The 12,968-nt window shown below is 42.3% G+C and overlaps 1 protein-coding gene across 1 annotated transcript in view; it reads right to left on the bottom strand.

The window, feature by feature from the left end:
* Positions 1-12,968, bottom strand: part of LOC110487938 (adhesion G protein-coupled receptor B2-like) — a 217,402-nt gene that overhangs the window by 174,956 nt on the left and 29,478 nt on the right. The window contains exons 9-10 of the mRNA XM_036970608.1: positions 3,436-3,514; positions 2,293-2,395 (exon numbers count right to left, since the gene is read on the bottom strand). Of these exons, the coding sequence (XP_036826503.1) occupies positions 2,293-2,395; positions 3,436-3,514 (182 nt within the window). The remainder of the gene's footprint in view (positions 1-2,292; positions 2,396-3,435; positions 3,515-12,968) is intronic.

Raw genomic sequence — 12,968 nt, 5'->3', positions numbered from 1 at the left:
GCTGTAAGGTCAACCAACCGTCTACAGTGGTTCAATGTGCTGTAAGGTCAACCAACCATCTACACTGGTTCAATGTGCTGAAGGTCAACCAACCATCTACACTGGTTCAATGTGCTGTAAGGTCAACCAACCGTCTACAGTGGTTCAATGTGCTGTAAGGTCAACCAACCATCTACACTGGTTCAATGTGCTGAAGGTCAACCAACCATCTACAGTGGTTCAATGTGCTGAAGGTCAACCAACCGTCTACAGTGGTTCAATGTGCTGTAAGGTCAACCAACCATCTACACTGGTTCAATGTGCTGTAAAGTCAACCGTCTACAGTGGTTCAATGTGCTGTAAGGTCAACCGTCTACAGTGGTTCAATGTGCTGTAAAGTCAACCGTCTACAGTGGTTCAATGTGCTGTAAGGTCAACCAACCGTCTACAGTGGCTCAATGTGCTGAAGGTCAACCAACCATCTACAGTGGTTCAATGTGCTGAAGGTCAACCAACCATCTACAGTGGTTCAATGTGCTGTAAGGTCAACCGTCTACAGTGGTTCAATGTGCTGTAAGGTCAACCAACCGTCTACAGTGGCTCAATGTGCTGAAGGTCAACCAACCATCTACACTGGTTCAATGTGCTGAAGGTCAACCAACCGTCTACAGTGGTTCAATGTGCTGAAGGTCAACCAACCATCTACAGTGGTTCAATGTGCTGTAAGGTCAACCAACCATCTACAGTGGTTCAATGTGCTGTAAGGTCAACCAACCATCTACAGTGGTTCAATGTGCTGTAAGGTCAACCAACCATCTACAGTGGTTCAATGTGCTGTAAGGTCAACCAACCATCTACACTGGTTCAATGTGCTGTAAGGTCAACCAACCATCTACAGTGGTTCAATGTGCTGTAAGGTCAACCAACCATCTACACTGGTTCAATGTGCTGTAAGGTCAACCAACCATCTACAGTGGTTCAATGTGCTGTAAGGTCAACCAACCATCTACAGTGGTTCAATGTGCTGTAAGGTCAACCAACCGTCTACAGTGGTTCAATGTGCTGAAGGTCAACCAACCGTCTACAGTGGTTCAATGTGCTGTAAAGTCAACCGTCTACAGTGGTTCAATGTGCTGTAAAGTCAACCATCTACAGTGGTTCAATGTGCTGTAAGGTCAACCGTCTACAGTGGCTCAATGTGCTGTAAGGTCAACCGTCTACAGTGGTTCAATGTGCTGTAAGGTCAACCAACCATCTACAGTGGTGCAATGTGCTGTAAGGTCAACCGTCTACAGTGGCTCAATGTGCTGTAAGGTCAACCGTCTACAGTGGCTCAATGTGCTGTAAGGTCAACCAACCGTCTACAGTGGTTCAATGTGCTGTAAGGTCAACCGTCTACAGTGGTTCAATGTGCTGAAAGGTCAACCGTCTACAGTGGCTCATTGTTGCAGGACAGTCTCTCATTAAACTCTCCAGTTCTGTTCTAATTGAAAAGCTACAGACAAGGATGTGAAGGACTACTGTAACACTCAGGCTGATTCACATCATTATAAGGCCATGACACATCATTATCAGGCTATGACACATCATTATAAGGCTATGACACATCATTATCAGGCTATGACACATCATTATAAGGCTATGACACATCATTATAAGGCTATGACACATCATTATACAGCTATGACACATCATTACAAGGCTATGACACATCATTATCAGGCTATGACACATCCTTTTCAGGCTATGACACATCATTATCAGGCTATGACACATTATTATAAGGCTATGACACATCATATGACAAATCATTATAAGGCTATGACACATCATTATCAGGCTATGGCACATCACAATAAGGCTATGACACATCATTACACGGCTATGACACATCACTATAAGGCTATGACACATCATTATAAGGCTACGCCACATCATTATCAGGCTATGACACATCATTACCAGGCTATGACACATCATTATACAGCTATGACACACCATTACAAGGCTATGACGCATCATTATCAGGCTATGACACATCATTATAAGGCTATGACACATCATTATCAGGCTATGACACATCATTTTCAGGCTATGACAAATAATTATAAGGCTATGACACATCATACGACAAATCATTATAAGGCTATGACACATCATTACCAGGCTATGACACATCATTACCAGGCTATGACACATCATTATCAGGCTATGACACATCATTACCAGGCTATGACACATCATTATAAGGCTATGACACATCATTATAAGGCTATGACACATCATTATCAGTCTATTCCATGTTATACTCACATTAAGCAGTGGGGACAGCTCCACAACCACCATGGGTTCACTGGGTTTGGGTTCTGGTCGGACCGTCACCGTCAGAATCTTAGAGTTGATCACAGCAGGGGCTCTAAAGAGAGAGAGAGAGAGAGGGAGAGTGAGGGAGAGTGAGAGAGAGAGCGAGAGAGAGAGAGAGAGAGAGAGAGAGAGAAAAGAGAGAGGGAGAGAGAGAGAGAGAGAGGGAGAGAGAGAGAGAGAGAGAGAGAGAGAGTGAGAGAGAGAGCGAGAGAGAGAGAGAGAGAGAGAGATTATGGAACTATGGGACCTGGTCAAAAGTAATATCACCAGACCTGAGTAATATCACCAGAATTGAGTAATATCACCAGACCTGAGTAATATCACCAGATCTGAGTAATATCACCAGATTTGAGTAATATCACCAGACCTGAGTAATATCACCAGACCTGAGTAATATCACCAGACCTGAGTAATATCACCAGATCTGAGTAATATCACCAGATCTGAGTAATATCACCAGACCTGAGTAATATCACCAGATCTGAGTAATATCACCAGTATCACCGGTTTGGCCGGTGTAGGCCGTCATTGAAAATAAGAAGGTATTCTTTAACTGACTTGCCTTCTTAAATAAAGGTTAAATAAAACATTTAAAAATGTAATACAAAAAATGGAGAATGGGAGCAAGGAATGAAGAGAGGAATAGCTGACAGAATAACATCTAGGGAGAAGATTACCAATAGAGAGGGAAGGTAGAAATCAAAAAGCAATGGATCTCCGGTCATTTCTCAGGCTTGATGGCTGTCGCACATCTTTAGTGATTGAAGTGTATAATTCCATATATAATCCTAATAACCATGACATGGAAAGCCCTGACACCAAAGCACTACCATCCGTTTGTCACCATAGCGTTAGGAAGGATCAGTCTGACCGGGATAGCTAAGCCCTCCTGAATGATAAACTCTTCCAAATTCTCCGGTAGTTCCCATATAATTGGATAAGCAGGAGTGGGGAATTCCAGGAAGTGCTAGCGGTAGAGGGATAATCTGCGATGGCAAGGTTTAAGGCTTTAGAGATGAAGAATGATGGATGAGAGAGAGATAAGCTAAATTAATTGCAAACCCTTTTTAATGGAATAGGAAACATATTTACTTGGGGGCAGGAAGGATGACTCCTAAGGTTCGATAAAGGATGGCTCCGATGACAAAATACGAGGTCTCCGTTTCTGTTTCTGAAAGACACAAACATAATAGTTATTAATATAAATTGAATTGAGGAAATACATGAGTGGTACTTATCCCACGCAGGCCCAAAGGCTACAGTCCAAACAGCAGATCACCTGTCCAGGAAGAAGGTTAAAGGTTCATATGTGTACACTGTATTCTAGTCGAGGCCTACTGTTCTATTCATACACTGTGTTTAATGTGCATAGGTAAAAGTACTTGAAAGTACTAGTTAAGTCGGGTTTTTTTTATCTGCACTTTACGTTACAATTTACATATTTGACAACTTTTACTTTTACTTCTCTACATTCCTGAAGAAAATAATGTACTTTTTACTCCATACATTTATCCTGACACCAACAAGTATTCATTACGTTTTGAATGCTTAGGAGAACAGGAATATGTTCTAATTCACACCCTTATCAAGAGAACATCCCTGGTCATCCCTACTGGCTCTGGTCTGCTGGACTCACTAAACAGAGAACATCCCTGGTCATCCCTACTGGCTGTGGTCTGCTGGACTCACTAAACAGAGAACATCCCTGGTCATCCCTACTGGCTGTGGTCTGCTGGACTCATTAAACAGAGAACATCCCTGGTCATCCCTACTGCTCTGGTCTGCTGGACTCACTAAACAGAGAACATCCCTGGTCATCCCTACTGCTCTGGTCTGCTGGACTCACTAAACAGAGAACATCCCTGGTCATCCCTACTGCTCTGGTCTGCTGGACTCACTAAACAGAGAACATCCCTGGTCATCCCTACTGCTCTGGTCTGCTGGACTCACTAAACAGAGAACATCCCTGGTCATCCCTACTGCTCTGGTCTGCTGGACTCACTAAACAGAGAACATCCCTGCTCATCCCTACTGCTCCGGACTGTTGGACTCACTAAACAGAGAACATCCCTGGTCATCCCTACTTCCTCTGGTCTGCTGGACTCACTAAACAGAGAACATCACTGGTCATCCCTACTGCTCTGTTTTGCTGGACTCACTAAACAGAGAACATCCCTGGTCATCCCTACTGCTCTGGTCTGCTGGACTCACTAAACAGAGAACATCCCTGGTCATCCCTACTGCTCTGGTCTGCTGGACTCACTAAATAGAGAACATCCCTGGTCATCCCTACTGCTCTGGTCTGCTGGACTCACTAAACAGAGAACATCCCTGGTCATCCCTACTGCTCTGGTCTGCTGGACTCACTAAACAGAGAACATCCCTGGTCATCCCTACTGCTCTGTTTTGCTGGACTCACTAAACAGAGAACATCACTGGTCATCCCTACTGCTCTGGTCTGTTGGACTCACTAAACAGAGAACATCATTGGTCATCCCTACTGCTCTGGTCTGCTGGACTCACTAAACAGAGAACATCCCTGGTCATCCCTACTGCTCTGGTCTGTTGGACTCACTAAACAGAGAACATCATTGGTCATCCCTACTGCTCCGGACTGTTGGACTCACTAAACAGAGAACATCCCTGGTCATCCCTACTGCTCTGTTTTGCTGGACTCACTAAACAGAGAACATCACTGGTCATCCCTACTGCTCTGGTCTGCTGGACTCACTAAACAGAGAACATCCCTGGTCATCCCTACTGCTCTGTCCTGCTGGACTCACTAAACAGAGAACATCCCTGGTCATCCCTACTGCTCTGTTTTGCTGGACTCACTAAACAGAGAACATCCCTGGTCATCCCTACTGCTCAGGACTGTTGGACTCACTAAACAGAGAACATCACTGGTCATCCCTACTGCTCTGGTCTGTTGGACTCACTAAACAGAGAACATCCCTGGTCATCCCTACTGCTTTGGTCTGTTGGACTAACTAAACAGAGAACATCACTGATCATCCCTACTGCTCTGTTTTGCTGGACTCACTAAACAGAGAACATCACTGGTCATCCCTACTGCTCTGGTCTGCTGGACTAAACACAAATGCTTTGTTTGTAAATGATGTGTGAGTGTTGGAGTTTGCCCCTGGAAATCCTTTAAAATACAAAATTGTACCATCTTGTTTGATTAATATAAATAATTTGAAATTGTTTATACTTTTACTTTTGATACTTAAGTATACTTAAAACCAAATACATTTAATGAAGTATAATTTTACTGGGTGACGTTCACTTTTACTTGAGTCATTTTCTATTAAAGTATCTTTACTCTTACTCAAGTTTGACAATTGGGTACATTTTCCACCACTGTCTATACACACCATCATATATAACTACTGTCTATACACACCATCATATATAACCACTGTCTATACACACCATCCTATATAACTACTGTCTATACACACCATCATATATAACTACTGTCTATACACACCATCATATATATTTACTGTCGATACACACCATCCTATATAACTGCAGTCTATACACACCATCATATTTAACTACTGTCTATACACACCATCATATATAACTACTGTCTATACACACCACCATATATAACCACTGTCTATACTAGAGGTCGACCGATTATGATTTTTCAACGCCGATACCGAAACCTATTATTGGAGGACCAAAAAAAGCCGATACCGAATCATCAGCCAATTTTTTTAAAATTATTTGTAATAATGACAATTACAACAATAATGAAAACTTATTTTAACTTAATATAATACATCAATAAAACCAATTTAGCCTCAAATAAATAATGAAACATGTTCAATTTGGTTTAAATAATGCAAAAACAAAGTGTTGGAGAAGAAAGTAAAAATGCAATATATGCTATGTAAGAAAGCTAAGGTTTAAGTTCCTTGATCAGAACATGTGAACATATGAAAGCTGGTGGTTCCTTTTAACATGAGTCTTCAATATTCCCAGGTAAGAAGTTTTAGGTTGCAGTTATTATAGAAATTATAGGACTTTTCTCTCTATACCATTTGTATTTCATATACCTTTGACTACTGGATGTTCTTATAGGCAGTTTAGTATTGCCAGTGTAACAGTATAGCTTCCATCCCTCTCCTCACTCCTCCCTGGGCTCGAACTAGGAACACAACGGCAACAGACACCATCGAAGCAGCGTTACCCATACAGAGCAAGGGGAACAACTACTCCAAGTCTCAGAGCGAGTGACGTTTGAAACGCTATTAGCACGCACCCCGCTAACTAGCTAGCCATTTCACATTGGTTACACCAGCCTAATCTCGGGAGTTGATAGGCTTGAAGTCATAAACAGCAGAGCTGCTGGCAAACGCACGAAAGTGCTGTTTGAATGAATGCTTATGAGCCTGCTGGTGCCTTCCATCGCTCAGTCAGATAGCTCTATAAAATCATAGACTTAGTTATAACATGATAACACACAGAAATACGAGCCTTAGGTCATTAATATGGTCGAATCCGGAAACTATCATTTCGAAAAAAAGACGTTTATTCTTTCAGTTTAATACGGAACCATTCCGTATTTTATCTAACGGGTGGCATCCATAAGTCTAAATATTCCTGTTACATTGCACAACCTTCAATGTTATGTCATATTTACGTAAAATTCGGGCAAATTAGGCGGCACAAACTCTTTCATATACACTGACTCTACGTGCAATGAATGCAAGAGAAGTGACACAATTGCACCTGGTTAATATTGCCTGCTAACCTGGATTTCTTTTAGCTAAATATGCAGGTTTAAAAATAGATACTTCTGTGTATTGATTATAAGAAAGGCATTGATGTTTATGGTTAGGTACACATTGGAGCAACAATATGCACCGCATCGATTACATGCAACGCAGGACACGCTAGATAAACTAGTAATATCATCAACCATGTGTAGTTAACTAGTGATTATGATTGATTGATTGATTGATTGTTTTATATATGATAGGTTTAATGCTAATTAGCAACTTACCTTGGCTCCTCGTGGAGTGCAATGAAAGGCAGGTGGTTAGAGCGTTGGACTAGTTAACTGTAAGTTTGCAAGATTGAATCCCCCGAGCTGACAAGGTAAAAATCTATCGTTCTGTCCCTGAACGAGGAAGTTAAGTTCCTAGGCCGTCATTGAAAATAAGAATGTGTTCTTAACTGACTTGCCTAGTTAAATAAAGGTTCAATAAAGATTAAATAAAGGTTAAATAAATAATAAATAAAGGTTAAATAAAGGTGTAGAAAGAAATTATAATCGGTGTCCAAAAATACCAAATTCCGATTGTTATGAAAACTTGAAATCAGCCCTAATTATATAACTACTGCCTATACACACCATCCTATATAACTACTGTCTACACACACCATCCTATATAACTACTGTCTATGCACACCGTCCTATATAACTACTGTCTATACACACCATCCTATATAACTACTGTCTATACACACCATCATATATAACCACTGTCTATACACACCATCCTATATAACTACTGTCTACACACACCATCCTATATAACTACTGTCTATACACACCGTCCTATATAACTACTACCTACACACACCATCCTATATAACTACTGTCTATACACACCGTCCTATATAACTACTGTCTATACACACCATCCTATATAACTACTGTCTACACACACCATCCTATATAACTACTGTCTATACACACCGTCCTATATAGCTACTGTCTATACACCGTCCTATATAACTACTGTCTATACACACCGTCCTATATAACTACTGTCTACACACACACCATCCTATATAACTACTGTCTATACACACCGTCCTATATAACTACTGTCTATACACACCATCATATATAACTACTGCTGTACACACATTTTCTATTCATATACTGTCCATAATGTCTACACACACCATCCCATGAAAATGAACTCAGCAAAAAAATAAACATCCTCTCACTGTCTGCTGCATATATTGTCAGCAAACTTAACAAGTGTAAATATTTGCATGAACATAACAAGATTCAACAACTGAGACATAAACTGAACAAGTTCCAAAGACATGTGACTAACAGAATTGGAATAATGTGTCTGTTACGGTTTTCTTCTGGTGAAAGAGAGGCGGACCAAAATGCAGCGTGGTTATTTATAAACATCTTTAATAGAGATGATAACTTGAACAATGTATAATACAAAATAAGAAAACGTGGAAAACCGAAAACAGTCCTAACTGGTGCAAAACACAGAGACAGGAACAATCACCTACGAAATACCCAAAGAATATGGCTGCCTAAATATGGTTCCCAATCAGAGACAACGATAAACACCTGCCTCTGATTGAGAACCACTCTAGGCAACCATAGACTTTCCTAGACAACTCTACTAAACACAACCCCATAAATCTAATAAACCCCTAGACAAGACAAGACACATAAATCACCCATGTCACACCCTGGCATGACCAAAATAATAAAGAAAACACAAAATACTAAGGCCAGGGCGTGACAGTGTCCCTGAACAAGGGGGGGGGGGGGGGGGGGGGGGGGGGGTTCAAACTCAAAAGTAACAGTCAGTATCTGGTGTGGCCACCAGCTGCATTAAGTATTGCACTGCATCTTCTCCTCGTGGACTGCACCAGATTTGCCAATTCTTGCTGTGAGATGTTACCCCACTCTTCCACCAAGGCACCTGCCAGTTCCCGGACATTTCTGGGGGGGAATGGCCCTAGGCCTCACCCTCACCCTCCGATCCAACAGGTCCCAGATGTGCTCAATGGGATTGAGATTCAGGCTCTTTGCTGGTCATGGCAGAACACTGACATTCCTGTCTTGCAGGAAATCACGCACATATTGAGCAGTATGACTGGTGGCATTGTCATGCTGGAGGGTCATGTCAGGATGAACCTGCAGAAAGGGTACCACATGAGGGAGGAGGATGTCTTCCCTGTAACGCACAGCATTGAAATTGCCTGCAATGACAACAAGCTCAGTCGGATGATGATGTGACACACCGCCCCAGACCATGACAGACTCTCCACCTCCAAATCGATCCCGCTCCAGGGTACAGGTCTCAGTGTAACGCTCATTCCTTCGACGATAAACGCGAATCCGACCATGACACCTGGTGAGACAAAACCGCGGCTCGTCAGTGAAGAGCACTTTTTGCCAGTCCTGTCTGGTCCAGAGATGGAGGGTTTGTGCCCATAGGCGACGTTGTTGCCGGTGATGTCTGGTGAGGACCTGCCTTACAACAGGCCTACAAGCCCTCAGTCCAGCCTCTCTCAGCCTATTGCGCACAGTCTGAGCACTGATGGAGGGATTGTGCATTCCTGGTGCAACTCTGGCAGTTGTTGTTGCCCTCCGAGAATCTGTTCCGCAGGTGTGATGTTGTTACATGTGGCCTGCCACTGCGAGGACGATCAGCTGTCCGTCCTGTCTCCCTGTAGCTTTTTCTTAGGCGTCTCACAGTACGGACATTGCAATTTATTGCCCTGGCCACATCTGCAGTCCTCATGCCTCCTTGCAGTATGCCTAAGGCACGTTCACGCAGATGAGCAGGGACCCCAGGCATCTTTCTTTTGGTGTTTTTCAGAGTCAGTAGAAAGGCCTCTTTAGTGTCCTAAGTTTTCATAACTGTGACCTTAATTGCCTACCATTTGTAAACTGTTAGTGTCTTAAAGACCGTTCCACAGGTGCATGTTCATTAATTATGGTTCATTGAACACGCATGGGAAACAGTGTTGAAACCCTTTACAATGAAGCTCTGTGAAGTTATCTGGATTTTTACAAATTATCTTTTTTTGCTGAGTTCATATGTATATTCCGGACTCTGACATTGCTCATTTCTTAGTTCCTTTCTTTTAATGTTGGGATTTGTGTGCATTGTTTTTGTATTGTCAGGTATTACTACACTGTTGACGTTAGGAACATAAGCATTCCGCTACACCTATGACTGCATCTGCTAAATATGTGTACGTGACCATTACAATTTGATATGAAGTTAAAGGTTCACCAACCAGCTGAGAGGAATTGAAAACCAAAGATAGAGATTGACATTTAGACGTGAAAGGGGAAAGATAAATAGCCTCTTGTACTGAGACCACATGTCATTCTCCCCTCATCCGTCTAGACTTCCTTCCTCCTCAACCCTCTCTTTCCATTTCCAACTGCCTCCTTGCTTTTCCTTTTCAAAACTGTTTTCTCCAATTTCTTTGTTCCCTCGCTATTCAATTCAATTCAGTTCAATTGAAGGAGCTTTATTGGAATGAGAAACATGTTTACATTACCAAAGCACGTATTTTACCCCTTCATCCCTTTCAACAGGCCAAAGACTCTCTTTCTACTCAACAGGCCAAAGACTCTCTTTCTACTCAACAGGCCAAAGACTCTCTTTCTACTCAACAGGCCAAAGACTCTCTTTCTACTCAACAGGCCAAAGACTCTCTTTCTACTCAACAGGCCAAAGACTCTCTTTCTACTCAACAGGCCAAAGACTCTCTTTCTACTCAACAGGCCAAATACTATCTTTCTACTCAACAGGCCAAATACTCTCTTTCTACTCAACAGGCCAAAGACTCTCTTTCTACTCAACAGGCCAAAGACTCTCTTTCTACTCAACAGGCCAAAGACTCTCTTTCTACTCAACAGGCCAAAGACTCTCTTTCTACTCTGTGCTTCCTCTGCTTCCCCCTTCTATTTCTCTCCATCCATCCCTCTCTCCCTGGAGCAGTGTGTTGCAGAGAGTTGATCTCTCCCAGAAAGAGGTCGTCTGGAGAGAAGGAAGGTTGGTAGGGATTGAGGAGGGGGGAAAGGAGTCAGGGAAGCAAGGATGGAGGAGTGAGGGAGGGAGTAGAAAGGAAAATAAAGGAGGGAAAATACTCAGGCACACGGGATGAGTCATCCAAAATCTAACAGAGAGAGAGAGCGAGAGAGCGAGAGAGAGAGAGAGAGAGAGAGAGAGAGAGAGAGATGATCAAAGTCAATGACGAAGAGCAGTCACTGTGATGGATCCTAATTGAAGGCAGTGTGCATGAACATGCAAATGAGATGCCCCGTTATATTGTGGATGAAAGTGTCTGGGTGAGAGCGAGGGGTGACACTCCTACACTTGACCAGACCACAAACTCATTACAGACATCCTGATTGAGACCAGAAGTCCATTCAGTCACCCAAACTTTAATCAATACATCTTCCTCTAATATAATTTGGTCACCCCATTATTTTTAAAGTGTTTAAATGAGTGTTGGCTAATCGTTAGCTAACGTGTAAATGAGTGTTTGCTAACCATTAACTAGAGTTTAAATGAGTGTTGGCTAACCGTTAGCTAGCGTGTAAATGAGTCTTTGCTAACCATTAACTAGCGTTTAAATGAGTGTTGGCTAACCGTTAGCTAGCGTTTAAAAGAGTCTTTGCTAACCATTAACTAGAGTTTAAATGAGTGTTGGCTAACCGTTAGCTAGCGTTTAAAAGAGTCTTTGCTAACCATAAACTAGAGTTTAAATGAGTGTTGGCTAACCGTTAGCTAGCGTGTAAATGAGTCTTTGCTAACCATTAACTAGAGTTTAAATGAGTGTTGGCTAACCGTTAGCTAGCGTTTAAATGAGTCTTTGCTAACCATTAACTAGAGTTTAAATGAGTGTTGGCTAACCGTTAGCTAGCGTGTAAATTAGTCTTTGCTAACCATTAACTAGAGTTTAAATGAGTGTTGGCTAACCGTTAGCTAGCGTTTAAATGAGTGTTAGCTAACCGTTAGCTGCCAACTGAAATAGAAAATGACTAAACGTGATCTTGAGACTGGCCTATCACACTAGAGCGTATACAGATTGAGATGCCGCTCTATACACATCCATGAAAGCCAGTTATATCTAAGATATTGGCAAAATGCCATTGATATCCGTTGCAGATGTACGTTAAGGGTCAACGGTGTAATAGGTTGTGTTTTAGTACTGTGTATAAATGAATAGACCATGTCATGTATCCATTTCTTTATTAAGCCCTGACCTTCTGGGCTGTCATTGGATCATTGTGTCTTATGAGGTTGAATGGGAATGTGTGTGTGTGTGTGTGTGTGTCATAGAACTAGTGCATGGATCTACAGTATCTGTGTATATGCCGTCTAGGAGTGTCCTAACCAGTCTATACCTCTGGGTCAGTGTCATCTTATGGATCAGTGAACAAGCCAGGCATTGGGCTGTGGAGCGAGTCATGAGCCTATCATTGGCCAGTGTGTGGTGTTTGTTTTGTGTGTGTGTGTGTGCGTGTGTGTGTGTGTGTGTGTGTGTGTGTGTGTGTGTGTGTGTGTGTGTGTGTGTGTATAAACTAATGCGAATGTGTGCAATTCTCAATCCTATTGAGCCTATCAGTGGGACTGTCTGTGGGAGAATGGCTTTGGTAACAGGTTAAATGAACCAAACACTTTGATAAACATCAGATCACTGGTCACAATGAGCTCTCTGCACTGCCAGTCAATGGAGCCACTGACCTCCAACCGCTACAATTCTTTAGTCATGACTGTGACTATGGGGGGAGACACAGAGGGAGAGAAAGGCTCTGTCAGGGAGTGTGAGTGTGAGTGTGAGAGAGAGAGAGAGAGAGAGAGAGAGAGAGAGAG

Source organism: Oncorhynchus mykiss, chromosome 32 (assembly GCF_013265735.2).
Source record: "Oncorhynchus mykiss isolate Arlee chromosome 32, USDA_OmykA_1.1, whole genome shotgun sequence".
In the NCBI taxonomy this organism is placed as follows: domain Eukaryota; kingdom Metazoa; phylum Chordata; class Actinopteri; order Salmoniformes; family Salmonidae; genus Oncorhynchus; species Oncorhynchus mykiss.
This window is presented reverse-complemented; position numbering and strand designations above follow the sequence as displayed.